The sequence below is a fragment of the Aotus nancymaae genome, unplaced genomic scaffold, assembly GCF_030222135.1.
Source record: "Aotus nancymaae isolate 86718 unplaced genomic scaffold, 86718_ANA_hifiasm-v0.15.2.pri h1tg000006l, whole genome shotgun sequence".
In the NCBI taxonomy this organism is placed as follows: domain Eukaryota; kingdom Metazoa; phylum Chordata; class Mammalia; order Primates; family Aotidae; genus Aotus; species Aotus nancymaae.
The window spans coordinates 9288377-9312185 of record NW_026988417.1 but is presented as its reverse complement, the minus strand read 5'-3'; the positions used below and the strand labels follow the sequence as shown (position 1 = coordinate 9312185).

The 23809-nt window shown below is 46.2% G+C and overlaps 1 protein-coding gene across 1 annotated transcript in view; it reads left to right on the top strand.

Annotated features, from left to right (window-relative positions):
• Positions 1-23809, top strand: part of SLC2A9 (solute carrier family 2 member 9) — a 158385-nt gene that overhangs the window by 77070 nt on the left and 57506 nt on the right. The window contains 1 exon segment of the mRNA XM_064365677.1: positions 14288-14363. Coding sequence (XP_064221747.1) covers positions 14288-14363 — 76 coding nt within the window.

Genomic DNA, 23809 nt, shown 5'->3' with positions numbered 1-23809 from the left:
GGGATCCAAATATGGTTTACAAATGTTTTCTCCATTGTGTAGGTTTTCTCTTCACTCCGTTGATTGTTTTCTTTGCTGCCTATGAGGCTTTTAGTGGACAGGGGTGTTAAAAGGAGAGTGCCAGGTCATGCTTTAAATCCCCCTGGCTGCTGACAAAATAGATAATGATGGAGGGTGACAGGAGTAGAAACAGAGTTGTCACCAGGCTTGTAGAGAGGCTGGTTTTCCCTGTGAATTATCAGACTGACATGTGCTCTAGAAATGGAATCAAAAGGACTGAGTTCAGTTAATTTCCCTGGACAGACATTCCTTTTCATTGATAAATAATGATTCTATGGCATTTCTATAGGTCACAGACTAGAAGAAACTACACCCTTCATCCACTAAAATATTAGAGCAAGTCCCCGGTTTATTTAACAAGGGTTACAGGACCTTATAGAGAAAATCTGCTCTGCCAGCAGAGGCAGAGCTAGATTTTCCCCTTGGCTCCCGACCCAAACCCCCTGGAAGCATGAGTGGCTGCCTGAGCTCAGTCTGATCTGGGCAGTACCCCTAGATCTGAGAAGCTAAAACTCAGGCTAAATGGCTCTTCATGTTCAGAGCTTATTGTTCCAAAAGCATTAGTATTACCATTGCCTGAGCAGGAAGCAGGCAAAGAAGTGAGGACCCTCCTTGATATGTTTTGCCTGTGTCCCCACCCAAATCTCACCTGGAATTACAGTTCCCATAATCCCCATTGTCATGGGAGGGACCCGATGGGAGGTAATTTAATCATGGGAGCAGTTACCCTCATGCTGTTCTCATGATAGTGAGTTCTCACAAGATCTGATGGTTTTATAAGGGGCTTCCCCGTTGACTTGACTCTCATTCTTCTCCTTCTGCCACCATGTGAAGAAGGACATGTTTGCCTCCTCTTCCACCATGACTGTAAGTGTCCTGAGGCCTCCCCGGCCCTGTGGAACTTTGTCAATTAAACCTCTTTCCTTTGCTGCTATAAAGAACTACCCAGTCTATAGCAGCATGAAAATGGGCTAATACATTTCTGATTATGACAAGTCATCCTCATGGGGTGGGGACTGGGTGGGGATGAGGAAGGGGAGAAGCAGAGCCAGTGCCCCAGCATCCCCACGCAGAAAGGGTGTCATTTTACCCTGGAAACCCATTCCCTGCAGTCCCCATTCCCACCCACCGAAGCTCTGGATAATATCTTTTAAGTAAGTAGCACTGTTTTTGAGTTTGGCTAAGGACATACCCACAAGTCCATTCCTGCAGCTCACCCTCTGACTCTTGGGATGTGCTCCTGAGTCTTTTACTTCCCACCAATTTTTTTCCTAATTTCTTCCCCGTTCCTCTGATAACATCCTTTGGCTCCCCTGTATCTGGACTGGCCCCACCAGCTACTCCCCAAAAGAAAGTGAGGATGTGGCTCATGGGATGCAGGTGGAGACAGCACACAGCACCCCCTTGTGTCAGTTCTAAATGGTGGCTGTTCCCACCATCCCCTGCCCTCTGCTGACTCGATGCTCCTGGTATGAAAGCCCTGATTCCTTTTTTTTTTTTTTTGAGACAGAGTCTTGCTCTGTTACCCAGCCTGGAGCACAATGGCACACTCTCAGCTCACTGTAACCTCCGCCTCCTGGGTTGAAGCAATTCTCCTGCCTCAGCCTCCTGAGTAGCTGGGATTATAAGCACGCACCATCACACCCGGCTAATTTTTGTATTTTTAGTAGAGACGGAGTTTCACCATGTTGGCCAGGCTGGTCTTGAACTCCTAACCTCAAGTGATCCACCCACCCTGGCCTCCCAAAGTGCTGGGATTACAGGCATGAGCCACCATGCCCAGTCGGAAGCCCTGATTTCTAAGCCATCTGGACATCCAGTGTCTTTTTCTCTGCTCCTTGAAGAACTAAATTTTTTTTCCAGTTGCCCAAATTTGAGAACCGTTTGAATGTATATTCACAAACCTGTTTAGAACCACCTTTTTCTTTATTTTGAGTAGGGTAAGAGGATGAGGGGGCGTGCTTCACTTAGAAACTGCAGAAGCTATGGCCTCAAGCCAAGGTTGTGAAGTAGCCCAAGAGAAAAGACATCCACAGGACTGGAGAACCTGGAGAAGCCTGTCTGCTGCCGACCTTTCCTTCCAGCCCAGCTGGCCCCGCCACACGTCTGTTTTGCACTTTGGTTGAAATATCTCAAGACGTTTTAATTTGTTACGCTTAGAGATCGTGGGCCACCCTGGAATGACAATTATGTAAAAGGCAGTGCTCGTTTCTCACAACTTTGGCCCAAACAAATATACAGGTAGTTTTTATGCACATTCATCTTTTAAGCAGAAATTTTCAAAAAAGTTTATAGTTCAATGAATTATTATCTATTTTTGATTTAGAGAGAGCCTGTCTCAAGCAGAAAATTATTTTTGGCACTCTGTCCTCTGAACATAAATTTGAAAATTTCACTAACTTGCAAGAACCACAGCTTTCCAAGGTCTTGGCTTCTTTTCAGAGAGAGATTTGTGAAAGTAGAGATTAACATTTGCATGTTTAAAACAGAATTACTAGCAGCTGAAAGTAATACTGGACTGTGAGGTTTCTTTTCTTTCTTTCTTTCTTTTTCTTACATTGCAACATATTTAATAATAAAGAATTGGAGACAACTAAAATTTGTAATATAAAATAGATGGAAGAATGTACCTTGGCCTTCTTTTCTCTGCTGAGGGAGCTGAGTCAGTGATAATCATACCATTCCCCGCTCCTTTCTCCCATCCCTTTGTTGCTAAAACTTTTACAGTAACCCTTCTGACTAGAAAGTCAACAGTTGCTCCTGTGTCAAGGGCTCCTCAGGAACTCCTCTTTTATACACTTTATTTAATCGTGATAAATATTGTAATACACATTGAATACAATATAGACAAAGAGCAATGTGTCAAGATTAGGAAACGTGAGGTATGCCTGGGGCCTGGCCCTCCTCTGGGCAACATCTTGCCCCAGCATTTACACTTCTCTCTGAAAGAGTTTCAGTTGTCTCCACCGCTTTGGCTGAGTTATTAGGGGAAGTCTCATTGAGTTGCTTTAACGTGTAAATTTCAAAGAGAGAGGGAGAGTGTGTGTGTCCTGCGTCAGGTTTAAAGAAATGGCAATGGTAATTGCCATTCATTCAACACCATTAATGGTTGCTCAGTGGAGTACCGCTCAAGTAAAGCCTGTTGGGAAAATCACACCAGCTGACTAAAGAGGGCGCTCTTGCCTTTGGCTGGGCTCCCTTCAGGGAGCAGTCACAGGGGATGTCCTGAGAGAGGCAGAGCCCACCAACAGGGCTCCCTCTAGTAGGCTTCTGGGGCCCCTGTGCACAGTAAGTCCACAAGACCCACAGACCCAGAAGGATCGAGCCAGGCAAGGACAGGGATTAGGCAAATCAGCAGAATTAGAAAAGGCCCCAGCCTGGAGTTGGACATGGAGAATGGGGCATCTTCTATGATCAAAAGGCTCACCCTTGCACAGGAATGAACCCATGCAGGACACTGTAGCCTGAGAAAGTCAGGAACTCCTGCCAAGCACTGAGTACCGCATGCAGTTTATATAGAGAGATGTTCACATGGAATACAATATACGCAAAAAGCAGTAAACGGAAGTGTATGTAAAATAGTGTAAAAGCACATTAAATCAGATTTGAAAGCTGTAATTGAGATACATTTGACATAATGAAATTTTAGGCAATATTTTCCTTCCCTCCAGCTCTTCCTTTTTAAAATTGTGTTTATTGACATATAATAGTTGTACATATTTGGGAGTACCTTCCTTCTATTTTTACATACATTCAATCAGTCAGCAGACAGCATTACAAGCCCTGCCCTTCATCAGACGTTAGATCCTGGTATTGGTTTGCCCAGGCTGCCAAAACAACATACCATGAACTGTGTGGCTTAAACAGCAGGAATTTATTGTATTACAGTTCTCGAGGCCAGAAGGCTGAGAGCAAAGCATCAGCAAGGCTCATTTCTCCTGAGGGCTGCGAGGGAGGATGTCCCGTGCCTCTCTCCCAGATTCTGTGAACTTGCAGGTGATCTTTGGTGCTTCTTGGTTGGCAGAAGCATCATCCCAACCCCTGGCTCATCTTCACATGGCATTCTGTCTGTGTATGTGTTTTTTGGTTTGTGGATGTTTTGTTTTATTTTGTTTTTTTGAGATGGAATGTCTCACTCTCCCAGGCTGGAGTGCAGTGCTACAAGCTCGGCTCACTGCAACCTCCGTGTCCCAGTTCAAGCAATTCTCCTGCCTCCGCCTCCCGTGTAGCTGAGATTACAGGCACGCACCAACATGGCCACCTAATTTTTGTATTTTTTTTTTTTTTTTTTTTTGGTAGAAATGGGATTTCACCATGTTGGCCAGACTGGTCTCAAACTCCTGACCTCAAGTGATCCACCACTGCCCCTCCTTGGCCTCCCAAAGTGCTGAGATTACAGGCGTGTGTGCAGGTCTGTCTCTGTGTCCACACTTTCCCTTTTAACAAGGACACCAGTCATCATGGATCGGGGCCCATCCAAATGATGTCATTTTAGCTTAATTACCTAAAAATAAAGACCCTATTCCCAAATAAGGTCACATTCTTAGGTATAGGAGATTAGGATTCCAATACTTCATTTTTTGAGAGGATGCAATTCAGCCATAAAGCTCCCCAAGGGCAGAGACTCCTGGCTCTGTCTTGTCCGTGCCCCAGTGCCAGTGCCGTTGGAGGCTCTCAGTGACCACAGGCAGCTCACACAAATGAAGGGAGAAAAGCTTTGGGAGCATGTGCATATTCTTTTGATAAATATGGATGTGTACTTGCCTCCAAAACACTAGAAAGAGGAAGTAGAACACAAGGGTTAAGAGCAAGACTCTGGAGCCAGAGTACCTAGACTTGAATTCTGACTCACTGTGAAACCTTAGCCAGGTTGCTAAGCTTCTCTGAGCCTCAAGTTCTGGATATAATAGTGGATGACAAAAAGCACCTACCCCAAGATAATGTTATCAGAATTAAGTTATTAATATGTGTAAAGTATTCAGAACTATTCCTGGTACATAGTAAGGGCTGTAATGATGTTCAAACATGGGAATGAAGACAGCATGAGATTGGCATAAGGACGGCCTCACAGATCAATGGAGCAGAATGGACAGAATGGAGTCCAGAAAACAAAAAGTTGCTAAAGTAATTCAATGAGGAAAGGATAGTCTTTTCAACAAGTAGTGTCATAAAAAGTAGACATCTAAATGAAAAAAAGTGAATGGCAACCCTTATTATACCACACAAAAAATTAACATAAAATGGGCCGTGTACCTAAACATAAAAGCTAAAGTCTAAAATTTCTAGAAACAAAGGAGAAAGTTTTGCCACATTAGGATAGGAAAGATACAGAATCACAAACCATTTTTAAATGATAAATTAGATTTCATCAAAATTAAAAACTGTGACTATTTAAAGAGTATTGTTAAGGAGATAGAAAGGTAAGTCACAGGCATGGAGAACATACCTATAAAACACATCGGAGAGGGGACTCGAATTCAGAATATATAAAGAACTCTTAAAACTCAAGAAGACCCGCTACCCGCTTGAAAATGAGCAAAATGTCTGAACACATGCTTTACTAAATAAGGTATCTAAAACATCAAAAAGCACCTGAAAAGATGCTCAACACTGTTAGTCGTCGGGGAAATTAAAACTAAAAACCACAGTGAGATACCAGTGTTCACCAAAAGGGTGACAGTCATTTAAAAGGCTGATAAAATACCACGTGTTGCCAAGCATGTGGAGTAACTGGAAGGCTCGTCCACCTCTGGTGAGAACGTAAAATGGCACAACCCCTTCAGAGAACAGGTTAGCAGTTTCCGATAAAGGTTTTACCCATCCAACCCAGTCACTTCCCTCGTACGTATTTACCCAAGAGAAATCAACACACATGTCTACATGGAGACTCAAATACTAATACTCATCATGGCTTTATTTCTCAGAGCCGAAAACGGGAAACAGCTATTGAGTCAACAGGTGAATGGAGAAACAAATTTTGGTACATCTATGCAATGGAATACTGATCAGCAATACAAAAGAACTGTTGATATGTACAGCAAGAAGGAGGAGTCTCAAAAGCACTGTAATTAGCAATATGAGATGCTACAAATGATAAATCAAATCCTTGTGCTAGAAAGCGGATCGGAGGTCACCTAGGGTTGGGTGAAGCGGCACAAGATAATTTTGGAAAGTGATGGAAATGTTCAATATCTTAATTGTAGTTGTGGTTATAAGGCATATAAATTTGTCAAAACATACCAAACTTTGCAATTCAAATGAGTACATTATATTGAATGAAAATTATACCTTTATAAAGTTCCTTCTTAAAATCCTAACCAGAACAAAAGGTTCCCATTATTATTTCACCAGAGGCCCCAGCGCTGTGGGGAAGGGCACGAGATGCTGGGTGAATGGCTGTTGAGCTGTTGAGTGCATGAGTGACCCCATGGCTCCAGAGTCCCCAGAGGGGGTTTCCGGGGAGCATCAGGATTCTGACAGTCATCCCCAGCTGACATCAATAACCTTCAGTCTGCTGTTCATCTGAGTTAATGTCTCCACTCATGATTTTAATGTCAAGTGGAAATACCATGTCGCTCTAATCTCTTCCGACAGGCTGCACTTTTAACTGGACTTCAAGCAGGGAGAGAGGAAGAACAGAGCCGGGAGACTGACTGTGTCCGCCTACTAGGATGGGAGGGTGGTTTTTATTCCTTCTTTCTCTTTCAAGGCTGTTTTCCTGGTGTCTTCCTAGACCATCTTTAAAGACCATTTCCAAATCAGGGAGAATGTGTTCAGCTTTTCATTGGCTCAGGTTACTGGCTCATCAAGAGACTTTAGGGAAACGAAACAAAAAGCCACATGCCCCTCACCCCACCCCTTCCAAAGCACTTGAACATCAGCATCATGGTGTAGGAAATGGTTCTCAACTGACTCTGTAAGCACACTTTCTGACTCTGAACTTGTGGGTGGTGCACTTGAAACTTTAAAAAAAACTTAAAAATACTAAAGACAGTAACCATATGTGTTAATTTCAGTGTAACAATGTAACACATGCTGATCTTACAACAGTATAACACATATTAATCTCATTATAACAATGTAACATGTGCTGATCTCAGTGTGACAATATTTCCCAGCAACTTTGATGCTCTTCCATGGCACGCTCTGTTGTCATTTCAGCAGCAGGTCACTGGATACGCTAATCCAACTCCCCTAAGAAGCTTAGGAGACGAAGTTCCTGTGTGTTCCAGTTATGAACAGCCTTCGTTCTCAGTGACAGCTGAACTTTGGGCTCTGTCCTGTTAGCCACAAGAAAAACTGTAGCATCCTTAGATTGTACCAAAAACATACTTTACATAGTTATGGAAAATTGCCAGTATGGGTATTGGAAATACTTGGTGATAGGAAAAGAATAAAGACATAATACAGGGGACAAAGATTTGCATCCACATACTTCAACTAAATCTACTTTTTGATGTTTTTAAGTCAAAAATCCCCATAGAAAATCATGAAAACTGACAGACAAATAAAATAGTAATCATATATTCCCCCAACCAGAGGTAGCCATTATAAACTATTTCTGCATGTATTTTTCCAGGGTGTATTTGCTTAAAATAATATACTTTATGTTGTATAACTACATGTTTTAGTATATACAAATACTCTTTTCACCTAAGATTGTACCCTGAGAATTTTTCTATACCATTTTACAATTCTTTAAATTATGTTAATTTCTACATATTTATTATTTAAATATTCCAGTATTTATTTAACTAATTTAATTGTTGATGGATTTCTAGATTATTTTTATCTCCTCATTAGTATACATAACACATGAACGAAGATCCTCTTCCATGCGTCTTTACCAAACATCTGTTTCCTTAGGATAAATGCCCAGACGGTGAGTGACTGAGTCCAAGCGTGTGGACGTTTTACAGCTGCACCTTGGTGTGAAACAGCATCTATCCCACTTCCTTCTCTCTGAATAGTTAGCCCCGGGTGACTTTTGATAAATCCGATAATCACTCTTGGCCTCTGATCCTGGGCCCAGATTACTCTGACATGTGTTGCACTAAGATTAACGTGTTGCACTGAGATTGACATGTGTTGCGCTGAGATTGACATGTGTTGCACTGAGATTAACGTGTTGCCCTGAGATTAACGTGTTGCACTGAGATTGACATGTGTTGTATTGTTACACTGAAATTAGTATGAGTTACACGGAGATCAGCATAATCTCTCTGGGCACATAATTTCATAATCTCTCTAAGCCCCTGATATCTCTGGGCCCTTCCTCCCATCACCTTTCCAGGGGACCCTCCTGGCACTGGGACCCAGCTCTCTCACTCATGTTGCACTGCTCCTGGCACGGCAGCCCCAGCAGTGTCTCCCTTTGATGAGACCCAGCTCATGAGGGCCTAGAGGGAAGGGATACTTTAAATGCAGGCCTCTCTCTCTCTCCCTCTTTCTCTCCTTCCCTCCCTTCCTCTCTCTTTCTTAGAAGCTGCTGGTCTTTGCTTCCGTCATGACTCTCACTTGGCCTGACTTCCCTTCCCACTTCCCACCAAGTGAAGTTACTGTCCCTCAGCTTTCTCAAACCTTACTGTCCTCCTCTGCGAATAAGAATCATTCTGCCTACTTATAAAGACAGACACGGGCTGGGCATGGTGGCTCACACCTGTAATCCTAGCACTTTGGGAGGCCAAGGCGGGTGAATCACAAGGTCAGGAGTTCGAGACCAGCCTGACCAACATGGTGAAACCCTGTCTCTTCTAAAAATGTAAAAAATAGCCAGGCATGGTGTTGCACACCTGTAATCCCAGCTACTTGGGAGGCTGAAGCAGGAGAATCACTTGAACCCAGGAGGCAGAGGTTGCAGTGAGCTGAGATCAAGTTGCTGCACTCCAGCCTGGGGTACAGAGCAAGACTCTGTCTCAAAAAAAAATAAAAAATAAAAAAAGACAGACATTTACTCCCTCTGCAAACATTTACACCACACCTATCAGGTATTCTTCTAGGCTCTGGGGAAGCAAAGGTGAAGGTGACTGGCCTTCAAGTGAAGAAAAACAACCAGAGAGCCAGGAACTCGGAGGGCCGGGAAAGTGATCAGTGCCCTTCCTTCTTCGGGTCCAGGAGCTGGACATGCAGGTGGGACACTGAGCTGTTACCAAGTGGTGGCAATGTCTATTTCTAGTTTAATGTCAAGGAAATTTAACCTCTCTGCAACCAGAAAAGATTTTGTAGATGACCCCAGCTTTGCCGCTTGCCAGCCATGTGACCTGCACTAGTTTCCAAAGCCTCTGTTTTGTTTTTTTTAACCTGTAAAATGGAACAAATAATAAAACCTACTCAAAGTTATTGTTAGGATTAAACAGGTTGATGCACGAAAAGTGCTTAATACAATGTCTGGCACATAGTAGGTGCTCAGTAAATGATCATTAGCTATTGATATCTAGATTAACTGCGTTAACATCAGAAAAGATGAGAAATTAATACATGGAAGGGTTAATTATCTTGTTAGGCCACACAGCCAGCTACAGGTAAGGGTTGGGGACAGACCCCCCCAGGGCATTCCTTAGTTAAAATCAATAAGATACTTTCTGCCGTTCATTAGCGACCTCTTTTGTTCATGTGTCTATTTCAGACACTGTGAGTTATTTCCCTTTATCTCACAGCCCCCCCGCAAAGATGGTATTATCATTCTCATTTTCCAGGTGGGGAACTTGAGGCTTGGACAAGCTGAGTAACCTGTCCTGGGTGCAAAGAAGGCTAAGTGGCAGAGCCAGGACTTGAGCTCGGGTCACCCGTCTTCGGGCTTATGTGCCTCTGGATACCACTGGGCCAGGTTTCCAGGAGGCCAAGTTTAGAGGCTTGAGTCTGCCCTTCCTCCCTAGGCAACAGGAGAATGGCATTTCTGACCAGAAGTCTTGGGTGCTTTTTGGGATACGTAGTCATCAGCCAGGCACTTTTACCTCCCAGGCCTCTGACTTTCTGGGCTGGCACCCACCGGTCCCCTCAATGTTCATGCCTAGGTGACTGAGAGGTCCAAGGTCCCAGGCAGCACCACATGGCCAGGTGCTCAGCTGACCACAGGGCTATACCCTTAGACAGGCAGCTGTCACTCACCCCTCAGTGCCCGCTCTGCCAAGCAGAACAACAGTCCATGCTAAGCTTGGGGGAGAATGCCCATTGCCTAGATGGCTTCTCATCTGCCTCCCTCTAAGGAGCAGGGTATGAGGAAAGAGGAAGAGGTAGAGGGCACTGGGTCCCTGCAGTTGAACTGCATTGTGGAGAAGCCCTGAGGCTTTGGCACGAGATTGCAACTGTTCATCTCAGTGCTGAGACTTTCGCACCATGACCCGAAGCTGGCAGGAGGCATGTGTGCTCTGGCTTCATGGCCCTCAGCAGCGTCACCCTTCCCCTTGTCCAAGCCAAATGACTGTCATGATGGGGACCTTCCAGCCATCAAACCTTTGCTCCCACTAATCCCTCCACCTGACAAGCTCGCCACATCTCTGCCTGCTACTGCCTCCTGCAGGAAGGCTCACCTGATTGCCTTATTGAGAAAAGCCATGGATTTTGATTCAAACACTCTGGGCTCAATTTCTGGCCCTCTCTCACTTACTTGCTCTGTGGTATCTGCTCAGTTATCTCACCTCTCTGACCCTCAGTGTTTTTTCCGTGAAATGGGTGTGAGAGGAGGGTACCTCACATAATCTGAGTACCTAACGTGTATGATGCGTGCAATCTCTTATTTAACATACCCTTCCACTCCAGACACCCTTGTTAAAGGATATTTTGATTCTCTTGTCACAGATAAAGGCCCTGGGGCTTTGAGAAGTGAAGTCATATGCCAAAGCTCATACATCTGGAAAGTAGTAAAGCCACAATAGAAACCCAGGTTTTCCTGTCTCTGACATTTGGCTACAATTACTCTTTCAGTTATTGGCAGTCAAGGAGCTGTTTCCTGACCAAGTGGACAGGGGCCAGCCAGATGGAGGTCAGTGACAGTCCTAGGCTGAGGGAAGCTGGCTTGGAGGACACAGCTTCAGGGACTTCCTCAGGGACTCCCCACATCACGTCCACAATGAAATTGACTCCCCCAGAAAAAGGCAGAGTGGAAAACGACATGGGCTTCTCTGCCTACTCCCACCCCTGTGCCCCGCTGTGGGTGCCTACCCCTATGAAACCCTCAACATGGAGACCCAGAGGAATTGCCTTCCATTCAGGCTGGCTCTGAAGGAGGAGAAGGACTGTGGTGACCATATCCATCTGGTTCCTTCTCCCAAACTCCCTGTTTGAGGAGTCCACCCTAGCAAGGAAGATTGGGAGGAAAGATGCTCATATTAACCCTGCAGGTGCTCAGGAACTGTGACTTTCTCCCCCGCACTTTTTCCTTTCTCATAAAGAGCATTGCTTCTAGGGCTGTGGCCGTGAAGATGGTGGCCTAGCTGTCTCAGGGTCAGAGGCCATTTTTAATCACGATGCCATTGCTGGTTCCCAGTGCCACATTCCCCTGTTGTGGCTAGAAATGGAATAATAGCTTTCTCTCTCTCTCTCTCTCTTTTACCCTGGACTAGGGCTTGGTCATGGAGCACCTGATGAGACCCCTTCTCATTGGTGGCTTTGGACTGATGGCCCTCTTCTTTGGGGCCCTCACCATCACACTGACCCTGCAGGTGAGAGGATGTGCTTGTCACACCTGAGGGAGATAAGCACGAAGCTGGCCTCTGGCTTCGTGATTTTTGGGGCCTTTGATTTGTGGGTTCATACTTCTACAAATGCTTGTGATAACGCTCTCCCCAGGGCATCTCAGCTCTGAGCTGCTCGGGGCCTCAGGGAGGACGGTTTGGTGAGGGGTCCTTGGGCTGGGAGATGAGAGACCTGACTCCTGGTCCTGTCACTCCCGCTGATGAGCTGTGTGATCTTGGGCAAGACACTTTCCCTCTCTGAGCCTCAGTTCACCCATCTATGGAATAGACGAGCTTGCACTAAACAGCCCTAAGATGCCCCTTCCAGCTGTCACCCCCCGGCAAGAGTGCCAAGTGCTGCATACCAGCCACTTCCCCAGTTGTCAAAATTTTACAAATGGTGGCTCTGGAGCGAGACAGCCTGTGTAGACTCTGGCTTTTCCTTACTCATAATGAAACTTCTGCAAGTCAGCTCCTCTCAGGGCCTTATCTCTAAAATGGAACAGTCATCCCTTCCTCCAGGGGTGTTGTGGGATGAAATGAGAAGACGCAGAAAGCACTCAGAACAAGCACTCAGTGGATGTACATGGAGGAGGAGGGTGATGATGTACTTCATCCCTACAGCATTGGTATTCCTTTCTTTTATGGGGATAAGGAAACCGAGAGATAAATATAAATAAATAAGCTGCCCAAGGTGACACCACCAGAAGGTGGCAGGCTGGGATTCACTGAACACTGCCTCAGTGTCTCCAGCTCATCTTGGTGCCATGGGAAGGGTGAAACAAGGTTACAGCAATTGATCAATCTTTGCATTTTTCAAAAATGCATCTGGAAATTGACAGGTGCATGTTTTGATCACCTGTCAAATGTCTTAGTGGCCCAAATGTTTCTAGAAAAAGCCACTATTATCATGGTGGCATCTGATGGGTGCCCTTCGAAGAGGTGGGGCTGGCGAGCACGCTGACCCGCAGGAAGTGGAAGCGTTGCCTTCAGGGACAATGTGCCTGCAAACGCAGTTCCTTCCTGACAGCCAGGCCCAAGCTGTCCCGAGCCCAGCCATCTTGACAGTCCTCCGAAGTTCTCAGGAAGCCAGTTGGGCAATGTTCCGGGCCATTGTCTTTCTGAAACTTGTGCCGGAAATTTATAAACGAAGCCTGAAGCCCACGAACCCCAACTAAGCCTCACTTCACAAGGTTTCGGAGCTGTTCCTGGCTTGGCCCACACTTGTCCCCCAACAAGTGGCAGCCAGTGCCCCACACCCTGCCCCCTGCATCTCCCCAAGGGGCCTGGCAGGTTCCTCTCCTAAGGCTTTCCTGTGCTTGGCTAGCTTCTTGCTTTCTGGACTCAGGAAGCCTTGGACACTCCTGGACACCTCTTCCTGCAGGAAGCCTCCCCTTGCTTCCGAGTCTGGGTGAGGTGCCCTCTCCTGTGTTCCCATAAGCCCCAAGGGGGAAAGCTGTGAGATCACTTATCACGGACCATTGACTTTCACTGTTGATGCATCTCTCTCTCTGAATACACAGTGAGTGTGTTGTGTAGGGCAAGGGTCATGCCTGTACCGTATCTGCATTTCTACCTCCCATCCCAGTGCATGGCACCCAGGGGCAGCTGAGACCGATCAGCTGCATGAGTGAGTGAATGACTTGGTGTAGAAGCAAGCCTTACAGTGTACAAGAGTCCATGAAGCTCCTCTCAACCCCTACAGCTAATAGATTTGGACACAAAACAAGGGGAAGGAAGGAGTTCCCCATTCCTCTGCCTGCCCTCTGTACACCTTGTCCTCCATTCAAACTGTTTGCAGCTCAACCCCACACGGCGCCCTCTCAGGCTTCTGTGCCCTTGTGTATGCGGAACCCCCTCCTGGAACCTCTTTGCTTTCCTTTCCCACTAGGATGACTCTGGCTCAGCCTACACAGATAAGCGCAGGCTCTTACCTTCCCTTGAGGTCAGCTGACCTCTCCTGGGGAAGCCCTGGCACCCCCACACACTCAGAACTGGTGATACTGTGTTCTAATGCTCAGCCATCCAGCTGCTAGAGTAGGAGCGATCCCCAAACATCCTTCTGCACCCAGCACCAAGCTGCCCACCCCCCAGATGAGTGACAGCTTCTCCAGACACATTCCATGAAATGAATTAACTCATCTCACACCTTGCAGGATGGCAGAGGTACAAATACAGTCTTTTGTATAATAATAAAAGAACTGAGTCAACTTTTATAAATGTGATAAAGCTGTGAAAATTTCTCATATTGCCTGCTGCAAACTAAGCACTCAATCCATGCGAGTTATTCATTTATTTACCACTTCCTGTATGCCAGGACTATGTAAAACTCATCACTGGCTTCCTCTGATTTCATCACAGCTATAAAATAAGCAGATGGAATGTCTGAAGGATTACCATTGTCACCATGTTATAGATGCTGAAACTGGGGCTTGGGGACATTAAGTGACCTGTTCAAGGTCACACAGATGGATGGAGGAGGAGCTGAGGTGGGAACTCCGGTCCTCTGGACACACTGTCACCTCCTCACCTGACCACTCCCTGTTCTCTCCCAGGACCGTGCCCCCTGGGTCTCCTACCTGAGTATCGTGTGCATTCTGGCCGTCATCGCCTCCTTCTGCAGTGGGCCAGGTAAGGTGCCTCTCCCTCCTCACTGCCCCGCCCAGGGGCTCATGACATCACCAAGCTGGGGGGACTCTCCTCATACAGATGAGGAAGAAGCAAAGCCTGATTGGGGATGTGTGACTGCTGCCTTCCCTTTGGCCTAATTTAATTGTGGCCAACTGTCTACGGTCTCGCCCGCAGATGGTGAGCAATGTGCTCACCTCAAGATGAGTGAGGATGACATCCCACCGCACAGCGAGAGCACTTCACACTGGTGGGCTCTGAGCCAGAGGCAACAGTGGTTTGTGATGAATCAAAGTCAACCAAGTCACAGTCTGTGCCTGAGCAGTTACGGTCTAGGGTGAAAGATGTGGCAATAATCATGGCCATGTCAAAGACATATTAATCATTGATTTTGTGTTTTACTTGGCTAAGAACTTGACTTGTGTGAACTCATTTAAGGCTCAGGACAGTTCCAGACAAGACAGAGATGGAAGGTGACTTGCATGAGTGAGTAGGTGGAATGGCCTGACTGCCAGGCGCAGGCCCCAACCACCAGCTTACATGGTACCTGCATGAGTGTGTGGCTGGAGTATCCCAGCCTCAGTTTACCCAGGACTCACTTCTAGCTCTGCTGTTTATTTTCTAGCCATGGATCAGTAGGAAAGACTTCTCCTCTTTGTTAGCCTCAGTTTCCCCATCTGTACAATGACAAGGATGCAGTGCAACTGAGGACCCTACCATCCCTGGCCTGTGCCCACATCCAGCAGGGGCCTCCAGCAGAGGCCAAGGTCGGACTGAGAAGGTGGGCTCAGGGCAGGCTCTGACACAGCCATGCGTTCTCACCATGGGATGATGTTCATGGCTCTTCTTTGGTTGTGTTTCTCGGTTGATGAAAACAACACTAAATTTCTATCAGAACAAAGGGAACTGAAATCCTGTTTCTCCCTTTACATTGTGATTCTCATGGGCCATTACGTTCCAGGTTCTATCGCATTCATGGTGGATGGAAACTGTCCATTCAGGATATCGGGGTGTTATAAGATGGCAAGGTGGGCCATGGAATGGTCTGGGAGGGCATCAGGTGCACATACATGCACACAGCACGCGCGCGCGTGCACACACACACACACACACACACACACACGGTGCTATGAGGGTGGTCAGAACAGCTGCAGGAAAAAGAAGGCATCTCCCAGGCAGGGCAGCAAATGGGCGGGATGAACACACAGCACATGTCGCAGTTGACAGTGGCCGCGAGGAGTACATGTTTTTGGTTCTCCAGGGCGTCTGCATCACCAGCTCACATCCACATCTTCACATCAGTGCTCTGCAGGTGTCCAGCCTGTGGCCTACGCTAGCCTGGGGACACGGGTGAGCAAACCAGACAGAAACTGTCTCCGCTCCCAGTGGGCTTGCCTCTGGTGTGGAAGTCCCCTCTGAGATGTCAGCTGCTCAGTGAGGCCTCTCCTGGCCACTTATTCTAAAACCAGCACACACATGAGTACCATATACACACGTACACATGCACACCTACTCTCTGTCTCATCACTCATCATGGCATTGTTCACGGGCACATCTGTTTCCTGCATACTCATTTGTTTAATGCAGACCTGGGAAGCTATTTTTCTATAAAGGGCCAGGTGTAAATACTCTTGCTTCACAGGCCATGCATTCTTATCACAACTACTCACCTCTGCCACGGTAGTGCAGACACAGCCATCAATAATGAGTATGGCTGTGTTGCAATAAAGCTTTATTTACAAAAGCAGGCGGTGGGCTGCTTGTGGCCTGTGAGCTGCAGTCTGTCTTTAATGTGTGTCTCCTCCAGGCTAGAAAATAAGCTCCACGAAAGGACCTGGTGTGTGGTTCACGATCTTATCCTGATAACCTAAACTGTGCTGAAGACATAGTAAAGGCTCCACAGGTGCTTGTTAGAGAGGGAATGAAATAACTGGGCAGAGGGCTGGAAGGGAAGACGTGTGCTTCTGTGAGCACTGTAACACTGGAGCCTGCCCTGGCAGCAGGGTTTTTCAAAACAAAGCCTTGGAGGAGAGAAGTGGAGACACAAGACCCCTTGTCCCGCAGCATCCCTGGGCTCTAAGGAAGAGGCAGCGGGGCTTAATGGTATCAAAAATATGAAGGTGGCATTAGCCAATTGTATGGAGCAAAAGGATTAGTCGAGCTAATACCAAGATTCCTTTTAGAGAAAGAACAAAAATAAGGTTTAATTCCATTCAGATCAATTTTTTCAAGTCTTTATTGAGCACCTGCTCTGTGCCAACCTGGAGGGAGAGGAGAGCGGGGGAAGATAAAAAAGAACCAGATTTTTTTAAATGGGATACACGTTTCTGTTTTAAGTTCCAGAATACATGTGTGGAACTCGCAGGTTTGTTACAGAGGTAAACATCTGCCATGATGGTTTGCTGTACCTATCGACAGCAGTTAAGGTGTTAAGCCCAGCATGCATTAGCTATTCTTCCTGATGCTCTCCCTGCATCCACCCCACCCCAGACAGGCCCCAGTGTGAGTTGTTCCCCTCCCCGTGTCCACGTGTTCTCATTATTCAGCTCCCGCTTATGAGTGAGGTCATGTGGTGTCTGGTTTTCTGTTCCTGCATTAGTTTGATGAGGATAATGGCTTCCAGCTCCATCCATGTCCCTGCAAAGGACATGATCTTGCTCCTTCTTATGGCTGCATAGTATTCTATGATATATATGTACCACGTTTTCTTTATCCAGTCTATCATTGATGGCCACTTGGGCTGATTCCACGTCTTCGCTATTGCGAATACTGCTGCAATGAATATATACATGCATGTGTCTGTATAATAGAATGATTTCTGTTTCTTTGGGTATATACCCAGTAATGGGATTGCTGGGTCAGATGGTATTTCTGAGAACCAGATTTTTAAAACTTTAAAGTCAAAACTGAAGGGTTTGTCTGTTACCACATACATTCTCCCACGCTTTCCTCCATTAAACAAATGCACTGTTACACAGATGGCCAACGGCTTCTTAATCGCCAATCCCCCAAAAGATGGTCTTGTATCTTCAAACTTTACTAATAAAAAAAAAAGATTTCTAGCCAGGTGTAGTGGTGGCATGTACCTGTAATCTCAGCTACTCAGGAGACTGAGGTGGAAGGCTCACTTGAGCCCAGAAATTTTAGGCTACAGGGAGCTATGATGGCACCACTGCATTCCAGCCAGGGTGCCAGAGAAAAAGCCCATCTCTTTAAAAACCGTTTTTTAAATTTTTTTTTAAAATAACATGTTCCTGAGCAGGTACCTTGAATGATTCACATGTGCACTCTGAATTCGGAGTCACTAACAGAATGTATTAGTCAGTATAATGCTAGCTGCCTGACAAGTATGTCTCTGAATGACAGAGGCTTCGCACAATAGAAATTCATTCTCACTCACAGAACCACCCATGGCTAGTGTCCCAGGTAGATGAGCACATGCACCCAGTTTCCTTCTGGGCTGTGGTTCTGCCGACCCCGAGGGTCTCTGGTCTACTGCATCCAGTAGGCAGAAAGAAGAGACTGTGCAGAAAGCTTTTGAAGAGCCCTGACCAGGTAACATCCTCTTCTCCACTCATATTCTAGTGGCAAGAACACGTTCCATGGCTGGCCCTGGATGCAGAGTTGGCACTTTAACACCAGCTTCCCCCAAAGTGCCCAGTCCTGGCCTGAGATTTAGAAGGTTCTCAGGATGTATTCAAATGTGGTTTAATCATGACTCAGATAGAAGGGGCCAGGTAGACACTAAGCTTTAATGTGTGGACTGGGAGGTGCTGAACCCACAGGGCACCCTTAAAGTGATCAGTCAAACCCAGAAGCAGTGGCTTAGGGCTTCCCAGGCTCGGTCCTGTTCTTTGCCCAGTCCTTACCACGCTTACTCAGTTTCCACTCATAATGGCATTCAGGCACTAGCCTTTCTTGAGCATCAACTTTCACTTAGACACTGCGCCAGCTGCCTTACATATATCACCCCTACTGTGCAAGATGGAATTGCAAATTAGGATTACCACTCCCATCTACAAATGAGTAAACCGAAGTCCAGAGGGAGTAGGGGCTCCCCTGATAAGAAACAGCTAGGAAGTGTCGGAACTAGGATTTGAACCCAAGTATTAAAAATCTATGCTCTTTTCATTCTACAACAAAGCATAAGAAGCTACCTGTATGCACTACCCTTGACTCTCCATAGCACATTCACATCTGTCCCCAAATCCAGTCTCTGATAATAACTTTTATTGAGCACTTACTCTATTCCAGGTCCTGTTCTAAGTGCTTTAATTTTCACAAAAATGGTGGGTAAATATAAGACAACACAGTCAGATTTTCAAATCTGTGTGTGTGTGCATGTGTATGTGTATGTGTGTGCATGTCTGTGTATGTCTGTGTGTGTGTATGTGTGTACATGTGTGTATGTGTGTGTACGTGTGTGTGTGTGTGTGTGTGAAGCCATCTCCCCATTCTTCCTTGCCATATTAGGATGCAGAGTAGTCCAGATTTAACATATGAGAGCTCTGAAAAGGACATGCATGCATCACTTCCATGAAAGAAGCTATTTTCTGCATTTTATACACAGTTAATTTTTTCAGCTGACACTGACATTTTCCAGCAAGCTAGCCCCATAGCTATACCTCCCAATCTAAGTAGACCAGGTATAGCCTGCTGAAAGCACTGTGTATATAAGGACTCTCCCTTATCGTTCTGCTAATAAATCCTCTCGTGAGGTTGGTGCAGGAAGTTTATGTGGAGAATGGATGAGGCCATTTATTTCCCTGGTTTCTGTCTATCTGTCCTAGAGGATAGGAGACGGTTTATAGATCAGCTGCTAAATCCTTCCTTCCCAAACTAACTTTATTCCCATTTTACAGATGAAAAAACCAAAGTTCAGATTGATAAATAATTTTTCCCAAATCACATAGCTAAGAGGCAAATACTGGATTTAAGTCTTCACCATCTTGTTCTAGAACCTTAGCTATTTGCTAAAGATTAATTTTGAAATTTACTTGGAAGGTTAAAAACTATTCCAAGGAGAAATGGCCTAGACAGAATTGAGGGTAAGAGGAGAAGACTTCTGTTTTTATCTTCTCAGGATGGGGTGACTCTTCTTTTTTTTTTTTTTTTTTTTTTTTTGAGATGGAGTCTTGCTCTGTCACCAGGCTGGAGTGCAGTGGCATGATCTTGGCTCACTGCAACCTCTGTCACTAGGCTGGAATACAGTGGCATGATCTTGGCTCACTGCAACCTCTGCCTCCTGGGTTTAAGCAATTCTCCTACCTTAGTAGCTGGGACTACAGGTGTTTGCCACCATGTCCAGCCAATTTATTTTTTGTATTTTAGTAGAGACAGGGTTTCACCATATTGGTCAGAATGGTCTCAATCTCCTGGCCTCGTGATCTGCCCGCCTCAGCCTCCCAAAGTGCTGGGATTACAGGCGTGAGCCACCGATCCTGGCCGGGGTTACTCTTGATCATCATAAATCAGTCCTGTTTGTGTTTACATGGAAAGAATCATTTTGTCATTTGTATCTAGTAGTCAGATCAGCTTGGCTGAGGATGAATTAAAAGCATGTTGATTTTCATGGTTCCAGCCTTTCCTACTTCGGGTATTATCTCAATGCAGAGGCCAAGAACAATCTTTGGTCTTTGTCTCTTAAGTTCAAAGACACCTAAATCATAGCACTCAGTGTTGAAATGAAGTCTGTGCTGACACATGCAGACCTCTACAATGAACTAAGGCAGAACACAACATGAGAATGACTTCAGAGCTGGAGGGAGATCCTCCGGCAGATGAGGAAACATTCCAGGGGCTCAGATGAATTAGAATTAAGGCATCCCAAGTTTGGGAAAGACCATAATGATTTTCTAGTTCAGTCATTTATCAGAAACTTACGTCCTAGTCATGGGCTCCCTGCCAGGAATTCCTTCAGCCACGGCTTGATTGCCATCTATTGACAGGGAACTCACTGCCTGACGAAACAGGCAATTCAGTAGTCTACAGGTCGGATTTGGTCCCTGGCCTATTTTGTATGATCCACCAGAAAAGAATGGCTTTTGCATTTTAAAAGGGGGAAAGAAAGGATGCATGTCAGGGACCACGTGTGGCGTAAAAGCCTAATAGATTTTCTTTCCAACTTTTTATTTTGAAAATTTGTCAACCCCTGCTATAGTTCCTTAGCTCTGAAATTTGGAACTTAGAAGAGTGAGCTAGCTTGTGAGTTAGGGAAGGGGGAATTTCCAGGCAGTGAGAGCAGCCACTGCCAGATTATAGAAAGAAGTTCATGTCGAAGGAACCTTAAATAAATAAACCACCAGGGCCGGAACAGGGGTGCTCAAACATTGCTCAGTCACCTGGGAAGCTTTTAAAGCACTGGTGCTCAGGCTACACTGAAGGCCAACCAAGCCACCGTCTTAGAGGGGTAGGGCCCAGGCTTGGCATTTTCTAACACTGCATGGTTCCAAGGTGCAGCCAAGTTTAAGAACCACTGGGCTAGAGCAGTTTTTAAAATCTGGCTGAATATATTACCATCACTTGGAGGCTTAAAAAGAAAACCACAGCAAACACTGATATTCCATCCTCATCCGATGACAGCTAAGTGCCCTTCAAGAACCACTGCCCAGAGTGCAGGGCGAGACACAGAGAAGATTTAGGAGATGAGCTAGACGCAGATCTCAGAGGGTCTTGGATGTTGCACTAAGGATTTGCAGTTTTGTGGAACTCCCTAGAGATCTGTTGGGGAATCGTGTGCATGAATTTCATAAGGCAGATCTGCAGTGAGAAGAAACTACAGGCAGAGGCACCAGCCAGGGGCCTGGAGCAGCCAGCCCACGGCAGTTATCTGGGACAGTGCCACCCCTGCAAAGGGTCCCGTGGGCATTGCCACTATGAGAAGTGCAGGTCATGAGGGCAAGAAAGCTGTATGTTTCATGGTATGACTTAGTGCTTCTCGAGTTATCTTTTTTCATAACAGCTATCTTCCCAGAAGAAACAGTAAATGTTGGCATTGTATCCAAGTGAAAAGGTTGGCCTTCCTCCCCACCCATTTATACAAATAAGACAGATTGGACTCATCCACAAATCTGCCTGAAGTTCTTTGCTAACCAAAACCACAAAGCTTTGCCTTCTCTGTTTTATTCCCAAGCCGTCTTGCAATGATCCTGACTCTGTTCCAGGTGTTTGCATATGTGGTTTTCTTTTGACTGTAGAACATGCTCCATTTCCAGGCTTTCAATGCTGGGTTCCCCATCAGGGTCTTTGGGACTCCCTGGAGGCAAGGCCGCCTGCACCTCCCAATCCCAGATCACCTGTCAGCCCTTGCCCTCTGCTTCCCCAATCTACCTTCAACACCCTGTGTTGACCCAGCAGCTGGGCCTCGCTGGCTAGCAATGACTTTAGCCACAAGATTGACCAGGGCTTAGAAGCTTCATTTAAACTCACATTGACAGCGTACAGTTTAAGGCCAAAGAGAACTTAACTGTCTAAAGAAAGCTGCCATTTAGACTGTGAGATCATCTCGAATCTTCTGTAGTGGACAGGGCAGAGCAAGTCCCCAGAGGAGCCACCCCGGGAAAGTGTGGCAAGAAGATGCTCAGAGCTGAATGGCGGGGAGACTCACTGGCCTGCTCTCTATGATCAAAGAAGAGAGCTGGATCTCCCAGGAGAGGGCCAGGAGGCCGCCTGAGGCAGCTTCTGTGAGGAACAGCTCAGTGTGAGAAGACTTGACAAGGAGTTGAAATTAGGTGAGAGGAAGGAAAGAAAACAAGACAGGCAGTTTCCTGCAGCATATTTTATTTGCGTGCATGACCCCAAGGCAGTGGCAGAGAAGTCTAATAAATGAGGCAAATTAAAAGAGCTTCACCTTTTAAGAAAAGAAGGTCATTGCCCAAATGTGTCAATTCCAGTTTAAAAGATCTTATGATACCCTGATTCTGTACCCGGCACCAAGTTAAGTCCTCTATGGGGAGTTTGGTTTAAGCGGGGTGGACAGAGGCAAACAAGATGGAGAGGCAAGGCCGCTGCCATTATCAAGGTGCAAATTAAGGTCTGAGAATCTCAGAGGATAGAGCGGTCCTGATGGAAGATGCCTTACTCAGTGCATACCTTGCTTGGAAAAAGGACCCCTCTGTTTATCACGTTGATTTCACCTGGAAAGACTGAAGGGACATACTAACATTTGAAGGGACCCATGTGGTTGGCTCTGCCTGCCCTGCCTGCCCCTCCCTGTCTACCCCACATTCTCCCTGCGCTGCAGCCATCTGGAGTCACAGGCAGCTGCCTCCCTACCCCCCACCACACTGCATGGTCCCAGTCTTTGCATGTGCTATTTCCACTTGCAATACCACCCTTTTTCATCTATTTGAGGTATGGCTTCTCATCTTTAAAAAGTCAGCTCATACTGCATCTCGAGGCTTTCTTAGAAACAGACAGACAGTCCCTCTGGGCTCCCACAGCCCCTGGATTAACTCCTAGTGTATCCCCACCACCCCTATTACAATGGCCATGGTTGATCAGTTCTCCTAATGTCAGGGACTGCTTCAAAGACAAGAACCTTGTTTCTATCACCTGTCTCCAAACACACAGCCTGACAATGGGTCAGCACTCAATACATGATTGTCTTTTTCATGGATTCATTCAAAACATACTCATTGAGTTTCTACCGTGTGATATGTGATGTTTTCTACCACCACACCTCACACCAAATGTGTGTGTGTATTCTGACACCAAATACATGTCCTTTTTCTACACCACCTCTCCGATTTGTCTCCACCAACAACTGGGTGTCCAGCAACTCAACTCAGTTCTGACACTGCCTACCCAGAGTGAGCACAGACCCTACAAGGTAAAGGGTTCAGTCCCACAAGACAGCCCCTCACTTCAGACACCAGCCGAAACTAGAGTCCCAGGGAGCCGGCACTCCCACCCTGCTGACTACAAATTCAGGGGTTCCCAAGGCTACCCTCAGGTTTGATAATTTGCTAGCTTGACTCAGAACTCAGGAAAGTGCTCTACTTACAATTACGGCTTTATTATAGAGGCTACAACTCAGAAATAGCCAAGTGGAAAAGAGGCATAGAGAAGATATGGGGGGTACCAGGGGCATGGAGCTTTCATGCCCTCTCTGGGTACACCACCCTCCCAGCACTTCAATGTATTTCCCAACTGGGGAGCTCCCCAACCCCGTCATTTCAAGGGTTTTATGGAGGCTCCATTACATAGGCATGATGGATTCCACCACTGGCCATTGGTGACTGAACTCAGCCTGCAGCCCCTCTCCCTTCCTTGGAGGCTGGAAGATAGAGCTGAAGGTTCAACCCTCCAAGCATGGCCAGCGCTGCCCTGAAACCATCTAATGGCCCACCTGAGTCACCGCATCAGGAGTTCATTATAAATGACAAAAGCCACTCCTGTTACTCCAGAAATCCCAAAGCTTTTAGAAACTCTAAAATATTTACAAAAAT